Source organism: Galendromus occidentalis, unplaced genomic scaffold (genome assembly GCF_000255335.2).
Source record: "Galendromus occidentalis unplaced genomic scaffold, Mocc_1.1 scf7180000077488, whole genome shotgun sequence".
NCBI classification, from domain to species: Eukaryota; Metazoa; Arthropoda; class Arachnida; order Mesostigmata; family Phytoseiidae; genus Galendromus; species Galendromus occidentalis.
The window spans coordinates 486,988-501,672 of NW_003805476.1; the positions used below are offsets into that span (position 1 = coordinate 486,988).

At 52.5% G+C, this 14,685-nt stretch overlaps 3 protein-coding genes across 3 annotated transcripts; all 3 read right to left on the minus strand.

Moving 5' to 3' along the window:
* Positions 1-244: 244 nt before the first annotated feature.
* LOC100899798 (transmembrane protein 151B) lies at positions 245-7,326 on the minus strand. Its single transcript, XM_029112256.1, has 8 exons — positions 7,276-7,326; positions 4,749-4,874; positions 3,833-4,045; positions 3,506-3,629; positions 3,304-3,411; positions 2,964-3,125; positions 917-1,115; positions 245-809 (listed from the first exon to the last, which is right to left on the minus strand). The coding sequence occupies exons 1-8, from the start codon at positions 7,324-7,326 to the stop codon at positions 401-403; spliced, it is 1,392 nt and encodes a 463-aa protein (XP_028968089.1). The 3' UTR covers positions 245-400.
* Positions 7,327-8,950: 1,624 nt separating this feature from the next.
* On the minus strand, positions 8,951-9,915 carry LOC108864579 (venom nerve growth factor-like). Its single transcript, XM_018640554.1, has 3 exons — positions 9,907-9,915; positions 9,248-9,673; positions 8,951-9,115 (listed from the first exon to the last, which is right to left on the minus strand). The coding sequence occupies exons 1-3, from the start codon at positions 9,913-9,915 to the stop codon at positions 8,951-8,953; spliced, it is 600 nt and encodes a 199-aa protein (XP_018496070.1).
* Positions 9,916-13,916: 4,001 nt separating this feature from the next.
* On the minus strand, positions 13,917-14,419 carry LOC100897932 (keratin-associated protein 19-2). Its single transcript, XM_018640598.1, has 2 exons — positions 14,364-14,419; positions 13,917-14,276 (listed from the first exon to the last, which is right to left on the minus strand). Exons 1-2 carry the CDS (start codon positions 14,376-14,378, stop codon positions 14,031-14,033), a joined length of 261 nt encoding a protein of 86 aa, XP_018496114.1. The 5' UTR covers positions 14,379-14,419; the 3' UTR covers positions 13,917-14,030.
* Positions 14,420-14,685: the final 266 nt, after the last annotated feature.

Here is a 14,685-nt window from a genome sequence, read left to right on the forward strand (position 1 = left end):
AGCTGCTGATGTGCGATGCACGATGAGCTCCGAAGCTCCACCTGGTGATTGAGTGCGTGAATCAAAGTCCGTGGCAAGCGATCGCAACGCGTGCAAGAGAGCTCGTCCTGCCCTATGGTCAGAATCCAACGAGGAAGGAATGAACTTCCTCCCCAGCAGGACACCCTCTCCTCTTGGCGGCGATATCAGCGAAGGAAGAACGGCATTATGACGACCGAAGCTTCCAGCTCCCATTTACCCGCTTCTCCCGGTATGTCCAATAGGGATATGAGCGATGCTGATGATGCGATGAGTAGCAGAAGGAAAACTATTGGTGAAACGAGTGTTGTATATCAGAAGTATCACAAGAGCGCCGTCGTGGAGGAGATCTCGTTGGGTCCCTGTCTGCCCCTGGCTGATGCTAGAGGAGGGTCTCGGGGCTCCACCTTGTATTTCTATCTGAGATGTTCGAGCCTGCGAAAACTCGGCTCGTCAAATCGCGATCCGTCACAGACCTTCTCAGAATACCAAAAGGTCCTGCCGGCGGTAGGGATCCGCCTTCCGCAGAAATTGCGTCCAGATACGACGGTGGTGAAGGGAGCTCGTAGAAAAGGATTTCGTGCGATGTCGCTCCTGGACTGGAATAGCCTCCCCAAGAGCGCCGGCCGCAGAGCGAATTCGTTTTAACGTTCGACTGCGCATCCTGGTTGTCTAGGTCCTGTATGTCTCCCAGCTCTCGATAGAGCAGGGCCTCCGAATACGACATGGGTTCAAGCGTGTGATTGTCGATTGTATCGGGCGAGTTCAAGCACGTTGTCATAGACGGATTGCTGGAAGAGAGGTGGCGGGATCAGATCAGATGACGAACGGAGATTCTGTTGATCGGTTTCCCGATCGGAAGACGAATCGAGAAGAGTAAATCAAGTCCCACTCTCACCTGGTCGAGGAGAGTGAAGGCTGATGAGCATCGCCGAAAAGTTTGGTGATTTGCACATGAACGTGAGCAGTGCGATATTCTATGAACAGTCTCAGAGGCCATGAAAGCAGCACGAACGACAGCAGCCAGAAGCCTGTCTGACTTATATACCATGGAAGCTTGTCTGCGAAAGCTACGATATACTCCTCGAAACTGCACCCTGAGAAGGAGAGGGGGAGAAATACAAAGGGTCAATTCATCGGCATCGTCCTCATTTTAAATCGCTCCGTGTTGCCTCCGCCTCCCGAGAAAACTTTCTACTCCTGGCTTGCTGTCAATCGAGCTCGGACGGGACCTGCCTGCGTGCTCGTCGACTGGGTCGTCCGTCCCGCAGACTGACTGACTGATTGACGGACGGACCTACTGACTGCTGACTGGCTGGCAGGCAGACAGGCAGCCGCCAGGTCGGCTTCCCCCAAACCAGCCTCTTTGTTGCCCCGGTGGACGAGCCGCCCATCCCGTCGACGACACTGCTTATCAGACGACGGCCGCAACGACGAGAAAGAAAAGAATGCAAGAGTGGACTTCAAGTCTCCGTGTTGCTCGGAGCCGGTACGAGCCGTTTGAAAGAAACGCAACAATGGAGCCTGATCGTCCTCTTTGCCTGATTGAGAACGCTCTATTCAGAGACAACGAAGAGCTCGGAAAATGACCAAGGACGACGGGGGGGATCGCGGACCGGGAGGATCGTTCAAGAAGGATGAGGAGAACGGCGCTGGCGGATCGAGGAGCAGCCTCGACAACAACAACACCCCTTAATTCTCTGAGGAGTGATCAGCCTAAAAGCTTGCCGAGGCGATTCCCCCACGGCTATTCGGTACCAAACGCGCGTTTTATTCGGGTCCGCGCCCAGAGTCGAGGGATCCGACGGAATTCTTCGGCGAAGTCATCGCTCCATGAGCCCCGACCTTCTTCGGACGGGTCAGGCCGGAAATTCGCCCGTATTTCGGTGATGAACTCGAGAGCCCGTGAGGGTCCTAAGAGAATAAAGTCTCCCGTAAAATACGGTATTGCGAGTATACACGTAACCCAGTCAGAGCAGGTGCGCGCTTCCCTGATTCGCGGTCAACTCAAGCGTGACTGAGGACTGAGAACTGTTTTCGCGAGCGTTTTCCACTTCATCCCGTACTAATCCTCTGTTGCCCTTCTATTGATTGATACCCACGCTCCGCAGCGTCCTAATAGGCTTACGAGCACTCCAGAAGAGTTGCTCGAAATCCAGCTGAGCGTAAAGACATCGATCGCTTCAGTCGATGGAATGTTGCAGCGAACTTTTTGTACGGGATCTAATCAATAAGTTGTGAACCCCCATGAGTTTTTAGGTAGTCATCATCTAGTGGGGATCTTCTCACCGAACGTTTCATAGGGAACCCAGTGAGGAGGAGGCCGGTCATCTTCACTACGGGAAGGAACAAAGGAAAGCAAGCGACTAGCAGTCAGCCGGGCAGCAAGTTGGATAGTGTTTCTTGTTTCGTCTTAAAAACTCTTTAAAACGACTCAGGAGTGTTGCGTGGATCTCTCTTTGATGCTCCAGTCTCCCCCTCCCCGGTTCCCTGTAGCGCACAGTGCCGGCGAGCACTCGAGGTTAAAGTGACCCCGGCCGGAGCCGCGGATCAATCTCTTCACGAACCTTTTAGGAATAGCTAGCCGGTTAGCCCTTCGTATCCGGCTCGAGAGAAAGAAGACTGCATGGACGTATTACCTGATCACCCGATAAACTTCTTATTTGACTCGAAATCGGATGGAGGATATTGAGCATGAACTTCGTCAAGAGGGGAAATCCCCATCCTGCCACGAAAGCTCGACGACAAACCCTGGAAATCGTCTCGTCCGGTCGGCTCACGAGGAGTCAACGCGTGAAGGGAAAGCCGCAAACGCCCTACCGAATTCAGCTCCGGGCGAGGAGCGTTCGCGCAAGACGAGCCTATGCGTCCACGGGCTTTTCGACAAATCTCCATACTCTCCTGCGAGAGCGCTTCCCCTTCATTGCCATGTGGATCCTCCTTACCTGCTAAATCGAGTCCTTCGCGCATTTCGACGTAATCATCCAACCTCTCCTGCTCCCCGAAGAAGCGTGCCCTTTGTTCTTCGAAGTCCTGTGCGGAGTTGAGATTGGCGAACGCGAATCCCTTGCCCAGGCGGATCTTCGTAGTGGGGTGGTCCTCCAAACCTATATGGATAGCCGAAGGTCAAATTCTACCTTCCTTCTCGCACCCCGCCTTATCCCACCCGCTCTCTAATGAGGGGAGAACGTTTGCGCACCGGCAGCGAGGTCGAAACACTTCTGAACACGAGCTCACGATACGCGGTATGCAATTAGTGATAAGTTATTAACGTCTAAGGCTTACCAACGAGTTTTTTACTGATGTCACGAACGCCCTGGTAGGAGAAACATGACCCGCAGGTGTGTGTATTAACTCGCTCGTAGTAAGACTGGCTTGTCGCGTAGGCCTCGCCTGGAAATATCGACACTCTACTGTATGACATCTTCGGGACTCCACGGATGGAGTGAACGCCAAGCCCGATTAATGTTGGGCACATAGGACCTACCATTCCGGTAGCGGATAACCTGGCGGTTTCGACGAACATAATGATAACAGGTCGCCTTCCACCAGATGATCGGCTGAGCTTCCCGCATCTGGTTGATGTACGCATACACAGTGCTTGAGCTCACCTGAGTTCAGAACGGGACCTAAAGTTAGCCGCCTCACTTCGTGGGGGGAGTTCGTTACAGGGCATCATAATACGGTATTTGTCCAGGGGGGAGCCGCGAATGCCCTACCGAATTCACGTATAAGCTCCGTCCAGGCGGAGGAGTCGAGAAATACTTCCAAGAGCTCAGGGATGGGGGAAAGGGGTTCAAGAACTTCTACGAACCTTGTATAAAAGCTGCAATCTAGTCGCACAGTGATAGCACTCGACGAGGTAGGCTATGTAAGCGATAACGAGCACGGCGAGTGGCAGATATAGTTGAGCCTCGCCGCAAGGTGAGGCAAGCACCTGTCTCCGAATGGGGATTGTACGATAGTCGATAACGTACCTCTTGACAACCGACAGCCGGCACCAAAGAATTGCAGTCAAACACGCCACCTGCGGGTGGAAAAAGTTCATTCCACGTCCCTCGAACCACAATGCTCTCCATGTTCTCGTTGTTGCAGCTGCCGCTATTCATCTTCTCTGGATGAAGCTTTCGTACGCCGAACTTTCCGGCGAGTTTCCATTCCCCTCCACGCAAGCATTCCAGAACGATCAAGAGATTCTCTGCTGTCGTCACCCCCTCGGGCTCGCCTGGTTCCCGAGTTTCTCGACTACCACCAAGACCGTCGACAACAACAAATACCCCGAGTATAGCTTGAGCTGCTTAAGCGCGCAGGAAAAGTCCGGATCGAAACAAGCTAAAAATAGGCCCGAGCTGCTTGAGAATTCGGATTAGGCCCCGTTCCCCATCCCCGTGATCTGGATCACATTGGATCGGGTCGACGATTTCACTCGGTCGGTGATTGCGACACGGCGATGCTCGAGAGACGCGGCAAACAGGTAATCGAGTGTTTAGCCGCCCGTCTCAAAGAACCTCCTCGGGACTCCGAATAGAACGATTCGTTGTAAGATGCGCACGTGGCTAATGAATCTGGAAAATTCTCGGTATTCTCGCAGCAAAGCGATTTCAGCCAGTCGACCGCGTCCCGAGAATATCCCGGGAAGAGGGCACTCGGAGATGGGACCGTTTCGATAGGAGCAGACACGATTCGTATTGCTTGCTCTGCAGCGAGGAGGGCCACCTGAATGCACAGACCTGAATGAGCGTCAACAGAAGACATCGTATATGAGCTCCTTCTTTGAGACATTGCGCCAGTTTCCGTCTCTGTGGTCGAACCTCTTCATTTTCTTCGATGATTACGTTGGGTGAGGGCGCCGATAACTGGAAAGAGTAGAGAACTCGATAGAAGTTTCTAAAAATAGAGACTGGCTGCCGCGAACGGCGCGAACTAACATCCAGACTTTCTGATCGAGCCTCCGGAATCGAAATTGGTCGTCTTGTCAGCCGAGGACCTCTGTAGATAACCTATGTATGTGTGTAGTGGGGACGATGTCTGGTGTGAGCAGCTGGCCGACTCCCTCCCCTCCCCGATCACAGTCGGAGCACTCGAGAGCGCCGAACCGTCGGGACCTCATGGGATCCCTGATGTGTCAGAGGATTATTTTTCTTCCGTCCGAATATGTAGCCTCTTCTTTTTCCTTTCATACAATGCACATCCCGCTTGCCCCACGACGGGATTGCAGAGGGTTCTCATTGGAGTTTGAAGCCTTTACTTGCGACGTATATTCGGGGAAAAAACTGGTCTTTCGGAGTCGAGTTGTAAATATTGCACAATTTTTATTCTCAGTGCCGCCACCTGGGGACTATAGCTGTGAAATTCGGACAACCTGATCACGCCGCAAATGCACTAAAGCTTTGCTCCTCTTTCCGTCTCTAACGACGATGGTTCACGGTGAAAATCTTCGAGCCCATCAATCGAGATTTGTCTTCACGACTCGCGTGTGACACGCCTCGGAGTTTACAATTTACGTATGTATCCATATATTGATGAATTTTCTTGATCGGCTCGACGCTAGCTATGGTTCCTTCTTCCGTCACCACCGATCGGATACTACATTGAACATATCGCAGATAAGTAGCTTGTGTGGCCCCGGTCGAGTTAGAATATTTATTCCCCACGTCTTCCGGCCAACGTCCGTCTCAAGGGGGCTCCTTAAGGAGGGGAGACGTAGGACAGTCGCGGCTCGGTCACTGTACGTGCAGAGAAGCCTTTTCCGAATGGTAGATCCGGAACAGATGGCTGAGTAGGGCAGCGGTATCCGCGTCATTGATCCACCATTTCAGACACGGTGGGTTCTCTAGAACTTGCAACAGGGCCATCAAAACCTTTGGAGTGCAGAGTCCCAGCTGTATGACCGGGTTCGCAACAATGGCCTTGTAAATCGCTCCCTCTGGGTCAAGGCCGACCTCGAGATATTCCGGCGTGGCTTTCCTATCGGACAATAGCCAGTGACAGGCAGCTTCCCGGTTGTTTGAGTGGATTCGAAGAGCGTCAAGGACGTCTTCTTCCGAGAATCCCATGTCCTTGAGAACTTCCACAGCCTTCATATTGGCCTTGAACATTTTGCGTCGATACTCCTGGAAGCATTGGAGCATCGCGAACGCCTTCGGTACCTTCGAACTCTTTCCCGTGATCGGTTTAGCGAAAAGTGCGTCGTGTTGTCCGGAGAGCAGCAGCTCGAGAGCGGATGCGGGACAAGATTTTTTGGCAATCAAGGCACGTTTTGCTAAATGGTGCTCAAAACCCATGTCTGTCAATCTTTTTATGAGTGCGGGGTCGACGATCGGTTCGCCTGCGAAATGATACGTCTGCATCTTCGCCCGTAGACCTTCGAAAATCGGTTTCACGTCCGGATGGTCCCTCAGTAGGATCTCGGAGTACTCGACGAGCGTGACCATGATCCGTTGAATTTCCTTGCGATGCTCGCCCTTGGGAGGCGGCTCGTTGTTGGGTCGGTCGATGTCGGCCGGAGGCACGTTCGATGTGGCTGCTTCGATTTCACTGGGACTCGGTGCTTTGAATTTTTCTTCGTCTGCGGGCGCCGTCTGTTTCACTGCGGCTTGCTCGGTCGGAGACGAAGACGTCGAGCATCCCGTAGCGGGATCCTCCTGCGCGTATCTCCGGAGGAGAAGGAGCTCATCGTTCGGATAGAGCTTTTCGTCCTCGAGTCGTTTGCTGTCGTTCAGAGAACGACCGGATTTCGAAGAAACCAGTTTGTACTGCTGGCCGTATTTGATGCTGCTACGAGTGCTTTCATTCGTAGGGCTGGATAGTTCTGACAACGCTTGAGCTTTGGCTTGTTCGACGGTGAGCTCTTTGCGCAGTGCCAAGGAGACACTTCGTCCCGTTTCATTGTAAATTGTCGTTTTGATCATGTTCGTTGAGGTCGCCGCCGACCACCGATATATAAAAACTTAAACGTAGGAAAAAGAGTTTCAGCCTCCTTCGATGTCGCTACGTCGATTCGACTGCACAAGGTCGACGATGGCTCAGGAACTACAGCTACTGCGACTAATCTTAGTTTACGCGGGAATGTTACGCTATCTTTCACCAAGATCACTGTCAGTAGGAATGACTAATCGCGTCGTAGGGGCACTTCGGTCGCTCAGGGTAATCGTGGATCCCCAGCTCCCGTTAGGTCAGTCTCCAGAGGAAAAGAGACTGCTCTCCGCTCTCTCCTAGAGGAGGATCCGAAGAATTTACCTAAACGCTGGGGGTTACCTGGTTGAGTGCGGAGCTAGCGGGCGCGCTGGCCCGTCTGGAGTTCACCATCACCACCGTTCCCGGAGCCCACGGCCCACCGCTATCCTGGACCACTTAACATTTCATCTCTCTGAGCTTTGGCACCACCCAACGTATACGACGAACGAGCCACTATTTACAATCGATCCTAGGACATATCATGCGCCCCCTAGCGGAGCACTTGCAAGGCTAGCTGTCCGCGTATAACTTACGAAAGATCTTCCGAAAGATTACGGACAGAATATCTCCCAACGGACATAGGTCGACACCACTCGACCGGATGACTCGTTTGCTTGGAGAGCTGACGAATTCGCACGCTACGGGTACTTCGATCGACCCACTACTACTCGACAACGCCGAACTTATCCCGTTCTGGGTCGCTCAGATGAGCACTCATTTTGAATTCGATAGTTTCAAAGAAATGGCCCCGGGGTGAGCAGGATTACAACTTCACACATCTGTCATCGACTGAGCCTGACAAATCACAGCCACTTCCAGCATACGCGTCGCTTCGACACCCGCAGTTGATCTCACAGACTGACTGGTCTTAACCGAAGAGGAATCGAACGTCGGAGTTTTCGTCAATGATCATCCTTGAAGTAATTTTCGATGGAGAGCCGGAGCTTTTTTCCGTTTCTTGTTCACGGCGAGTCCTGGCGATTCGCGGAACCCATCAGCTGGGACGAACCCCGGAGAACTCCTGTGGCATCAATCCTGGTCTGTCTCGATTCCGTCGGAGGACTGTCATGAGCTGTGCGGCCGAAGTCTGAGGGAATTCCTTCACTCGGTAGTTCCTCCTCTGAGCAGCTTCGGACTAGCGTCTGGGCTGACTAGTTACGCTCAGGAGCTCGGAGTCTCTTGATTTGGAACAGCACTCGCAACAGCAGCGGTGATGAGTTCCCACACAGCAACGCAATCTTTGACAAAAGAGATGATGACTTGATCCACAGCCTCTCGCGATTTCTGCGTTTCTTTTGCGCGGGCGGTCACATCAAAGAGGAGCTCGCGTTCGGTGTTCGCTCGGCTCCTGGAAAGCTCGGCGACACAGACCAGACTGGTGACAAACACCGAAGCCTGTCGCGATACCCGGGGACAGGTTGTGTTTTGATTTCGATGTTCTGAGCGAGAGAGGGTCATTCAACTCGCAGCACGACGGATGGATGCATTCCACTACGTTTCACGCAGCTGAGAGTCTTTGAACCGGCGCGAGACGTCCTCGGAGTTTGAATCCGTCCACGAAGAATTCGAATACCCTCAATTATTTCTCTTGTTCTCTCGGGAACAGCCGGCGGAACCGCGACACTTTCCCCATAATTTATTCAATCCAATACCGAATGGAGATCGAGACTGCATGGCAATCTGGAATCTCATTTTTCTCAAGATTGAAATGAAGAAATTGATCCCAAATTGCGAGAAGGTTTACGACATTTATTATGGTTAAGTTGCTCTCGGTGGAATTCGAGGATCGCCTCTCGATGTCCGACTTGGGTATCTTGACTCGACGCACGGTCACGCAGTCAGAGTTAGATATAGGACGAAATCGGCCCTCAGCGTTCTTCTTCATGCGTACGATATCGAGAGGTACCAGAGAGGAGACTGACTGAATAGAGCACGGGGCTGATCGTGGTGGCCTCCCTGACATGGTTTCCAAGCCTCACTCGGACTCGTCGAATGAGTTACCTCCTTTGTGAGGTTTTCGGCTGACACCACACGAGCATGATCCGCGGATGGCAATCACGCTCCAGCCTAGCTTACCGTCCTCCTTCAGCACCTTTCCATAGGTCCAAATGTAGTTCTCGCGGCAGCGAGAATTCCACTGCTGAAATCGCGGGGAATTTTTCGCACTCTGGTTCTTAGTTGGCAATCTTTTCTCTCGTTCGACAGATTTCAAATATTTTCGAATTAGGAATATTATTGGAGCTCAGTCTGTCCTGGACGGGTCGGAACTTACTCCCTTGTCGATGGCTAGGCATTCGCGGTGTTGGCTTTTCTCCAGAGGTCGCGGATTCTCTTCGGTTGACTCGATGCCATGGCAGAACGTCTCGTAGAAGTACTGGCGTACCAGGGTTCCATTTATGGGCACGTGCTCCAGAACAGTGACTCGGTTGCCGTACGGATCTTCGGCTTCGGTCCGAGTGACCCAATCCGAGAAACTTGGGCAAACTTCCCGAGACTTGGTGGAGTCCGCTCGTTTGCGGACGAAGTTCGCGAGAGATCTGACCCTCGATGACCGTGGAGCCGACCTTTTCCTCTGAGGTTTCTCGATGGCGAAGCGAACCAGACCCTTCCGAATGGGGAGGTCCATGCTCATCAGATCGTGATCGTAGACGGAGGCCAGCTGGTCATCGAAGGGGCGCCTTTCGGTCAAGTCGAAATCCTGGAAGATAGTCCATGATCGGCATTCAATAAATTTTCGAGCCGCTTTGAACATTGGGGCTCTCGTCTCCGTACGGAACTCACATCTCCAATGAAGTCGTAGGGTACGCGATGACCGAAGGAGATCGTGAAGAGAGTAACAACCGAACAAAGCACAGCTCCCTTAAAATTGCGTCGTTAGAATTCCGTAATGCGAGCGGATACACTGAAGGATCCTCTCGACGTCCGTCTCACCTTTGCCATGGCTGAAAGACTCTGAGACTCGGTCGAGCCGACCGCGACTCTTATAGGGATTTGAACCCCTCGAGATCAATTTGCCTCAGCTCGGAAGTTCAGAGAGGGAGGCTGCGAAAGAACTTCGACCTTTCCCGAGACGGGACGCAAATAATAGACTAATTATCAACTTGGAGAGCAATTTGATACATATTTTTGGAAACCGCCCGCGATGAAAAATAAACGATATCTCAATCGATCGATCGGTCAGCGCTGGCCACAACTCCGGGAGTCGAGTGACGATTTCTTCCCCCGGAAATCGGTGTTCAGACCTAGCAGACGGGATCGGGAGGAAAAAAGCTCATTACGCAGAGATACAACAGTAGTACGCCGCTATCTTTTTCTCGAAGAATTTATTTGCGGTGGATTCCCCCCGTACCTTCGCGATAAATAGGCAGGTCACGCAAGACTGCTGTTCTGAAGTGATCGGTCTCGTGCTCGCTAGCTGCCCGACTGCATGGCACCTATGGAAAACGAGCCATAGATTTTGTTGCTTGGAGCGTCTTCTGAACTAGGCTGGCAGCGCGCTATGCCGCCTGCAAGTGACAGATTACGTCGGATGGAACCACTACGCTGGACGCGGGCGAACTCACGCGCCTACTCAGAGGACGACGACGACGACTACTACAAGCCCCGCTCCCCCCTGGACGAAGCAAACTACCACCTACCCTCATGTCCACCTTTCTAGCAAGCTTCCTCTACTCCGCCTACTCGTCGACAGACTCCACGAAACTCAAACAGAGCGATGTTGCTCGATGCATGAATTATGCATTGCTGCATCGCGAAAAGTACGGATTCCAGCCCCGAACATTCGACGACGGCTCCTAAAAACTTCAGAGTTTCCGCCGCTGCCATGACAAGATGACCCGGTCACGTCTGGTCACGGAATACTACTCGATTTCTGTTTTTGAGTACAAGTTGAGCTGAGGCTGAACTCAGATGCGAAAAACGGAATTAATCGCTCGCTGGATTCAATGGAGTAGAATGGACTTCGTCGTGCTTGTGATCGGAGAATGGAGGAGGAACGCGTCCCGGGGCTTCGTACGTTCATCCATCTGTTCGACAAGCACTCGTTCTAGGGACGAGGAAGAAAGTGGAACGTCGTGAGCTGTTCTCTCTTCAGTTTGTGGCAAACTCACTCCAAGATCGATTCAACATCACTACAAGAACATTAATCACATCGGTCCGTCGCCGTGAGACCTGACTCCGAGGAGCACTAACGATGTTTTAATATTGAGCTGCGCTTTATTGAATCTCGGCTCCAGCCGACAAGATGACTGTTGACCTAGCTTCGAAAACTGTTAGACTCCGGAACGGGCGTCTCGTTTTCCTCGGAACGATCGAAAGAAGAAAAAAACGGTAAGAATCGACGAGGAGGCAGAAATCAGAGAGCTGGGAGATCACAGGGTGGCCAACTGCACTTTCTGAGACTCTGGAAAGAATCCGTAGGATCGGCGCTTGCTCGAAACGAGCCTCGCCCCCACGGTTGATGCTTTCGACTGGAGACATAAGAAACGGTGTCCGCCTCTCGATTTTAAGAATGCCGTCTCAAGTTTCTCTTTTCTCGGATTTCTCCCAGTAGGATTCCAAGGACAAAAATAGAGCGCTCTGCATTGTTGCCGGTTGGAGTCCATCTTTATGCTGCGCTTCCACTCGTGGGATGAAAAGCAAACTAAGCATTATTCTCTGCGGATTTTTTAGGTAAACCTTTGCTCTGGACAGGTTGCTCCCTCGAGAGGAGATGCGGCGAGCGATTCGAGTTATCATCCGAGCAATCGAACATGCCGACAGTGAGCGCCGCCCAGGAGAATCGTCGCTTTGGACATGAAATTTCCCGAGATCAGAATTATCAAAGAAATTAATGCTCAGTTGAATCAATCGCGAATTCCCGCTAATCGAGCGTCCAGAGTGACTGACTCTTGCCTTGAAAGCGATCCGTCTGAAGCACTACACTCTTCGAAAGACATCCGCATCTTCTCAGCAGGTTGGCATTGTGTGATGACAGTAAGAAGCGGAACGCTCCAAGGAGTCATCCACAGATGGTTTTGATAAATGTCTCTTGAGCGTTTGGAGTGGAGGCGAACTTTAGAGAGATCCCATGTCGATTGGAACTCTCGAATTAGCGACCTTCAACAAGTTCGACGCAGGAGCGTGTTGCTAGGAAATATATCTCTCCGGATCGTCTTTTCCATTTCGTCCTTCCCCTTCTTCCAGGAGCCTCGATGGTAATTATTGTCTCATTCGGAACTACTCATGAGAACCGACAAGAGCTTGGAGCGGACAGATGAAATGCGATCGGTCGTATACTCCGCTTGAATCGCCGCTCGTAGAGCGTCGAACGCGATTCGCCTGTCCTACAATACTCTCGCTGAAGCGAGCCCCACAGGAGACGGGAGAGCAGCTCCGACGGCCCGTGATCGCGAGGAGGATTGAGACTCGTATTCCACCGACAGAGAATCGTGCGATCGGCCTGTGCAGAGTTTCTTAAGTAATCATTGCAATGTTCATTTGGACAGCTCACTCTGTCTTTAAAACAGCAGGTGGAGCAAGTGTTGAAATGGAATGATTGCGTACCGACCAAACACATTAGAGCGCCTTCGTTTGCAGTTCTGTATTCGCATTGGCTCGAAATTGAGGAGAGACCCGCTCGAGTGATGTGTCAGCGCACGTCAGGACTCCATCAAGGGCGTTCCTGTTCGTCTCCGTCCACTTTCCTCCCCGTTTCTCGAATTTTTCGAAGCCACTCCTTAAGCCTTCCTCCCGAGATCACCTGTCGCCTGGGGCTCGGCTTCTGTGCGATAGAATGCGGGACGATCGCCCTGCCGGGACGATGCCGCGGCGTGCGCTTGAGATACAGAGCGATCGGAGTCGATCGTTGAATGAGAACTCAATCCGAAAACTCGCTCCTCCATAATTCCCGCCCCCCCCCCTCACCCGCCCCTCCTCGCACGACGAGGCGGCTCCCGATTCGTCTGTGGAGTGTCGTCTGGCGCGAACTGCTCTGTCGTCCGGTTGTTGAGTGAGATTGACTTTTTGCCTCCGTTGGAGAAATCTTTTGGAAAGCATGGCTTGTCCGATAGGATGCCAGCGCAGGTGTTGATGTATGGGGGCACGTTACCGGAAGCGGACTTCATATTGCGGGCGCTTCTCTCCCGCTTGACGGTGAGGTCGGCAAGGGTGCCGCAGAAATATCAAGGAGAGGAGCAGGAGAAGGGAGCGGACAGGAGAACAGAACTGCGGTGAGATGAGTGACTATGAGAAGGAGGCTGATGCATTGTAATAAACATAAACAGACCGGATGCATCGCGGACTCGAGGCGGAAGTCACCGCTGTTCTGATGTTCCAGAGCGGCGCCGGCTTTTACGCCCGGTTGAACGTGACTCTCGTTTTGTTCTCCCTTTTGCCTGTCCTCCGCCGCCATCTCGACTTCCGTTTGTGCTCCTGCCACGAGATGCAAGCCCAGTCGGACTGCCTGCTCGTACGACCGACCGGCCCACCGACTGCTCGCCCGCCCACCATTCGGCCTTTCCGTCACTCAGTCAGTCAGTCAGTCACTCAACGCGGGAGCCGCTTCAGAGGAGAATCCTGTCTTTCTTGTTGTACCGGCAAGCAGTATCGAATCAAGCTCTAAAGGCTTACAGGACATCGTTGAAGGCTGCCCAACAGATCGCAAGCTGAATCAACAACGACGTCTATCTCAGTGGACACTACAGCCTTTGTGCTCCAGGTGCCCCGCCGCTTCGCCTACCCCCTTCGAATGAAAGCCTACAACAACTTGAGTTGTTCCTCAATCATTGAGCTGTTCTGACGAGAGGATCATCGCGCGAAAAATCGTTCGATTGAATCCTTCCGTCATGTCACGAGCCGGAATCTTCTAGAGGAACCTCAAGCTGGTGATCAATTTCCGCCGGAGAAGAGAACGAAATAGATCCGGAATTTCGGAATCGAAACCTCGAGACTCAATGATCGCGTGACAGAGAACTCGATCTACTTTGCGAGAATTGAGAAACATCGCAAAATGAGTTCATGGCTTTATTTTGTGCTCGCCTCGAGAATGAAACAATTTTTTCGGCCAAGTCCACTCCTCACTTCTTCTTCAAGAGTCCGTAGTAGCCGTAGGCAGCCGGGTAGGCGGCGCCGTATCCTAAGCCGTAGCCGTATCCGCCGTAGCCAAGGCCATACGCGGCAGGGTAAGCTCCGTACACTCCGTAGCCAGCAGCTACTGGCACACCGTAGGCGGCGTATCCGACTCCGTAGCCGGCGTAGGGAGCGCCTACGCCTACGTAGGAGGCTGAAGCCATGCAGAAGACGGCGAAGAAGACAGCGAAGATCTGAAACACTTTTATGTTAGTCGAGAGCTGGGACAGAGGACGAGAACTCTGGCACGAGAGTCAGAAGGGCTCCGAGGCGGCTCTTACATCGGTGAACTTCATGTCGAGTCTATCAGGTGATGCAGCAGCTGGTTAGCTATGATGAATATGATCAGCGGTCAGCGAGTATTTATACCGAGGAGTCCGGCGGCGGCCCTCGACAATTTTCAACGCACCCTCTCTTGTTTGAGTCACCGGAAGGAGGAGATGTTGGACATCGACAGAGTTTCTCGAACACAATTTACTTCTTGTGCTTTCTGTGGACCGAAGGCTGAGGTTTGCTCGCCCCCGGTACTTGCCTGGACAGAACACACGTGGGAAACGACGACACGAGAATCGATGCTTTTTCTGACTTTCGTCGAAGCTGGAA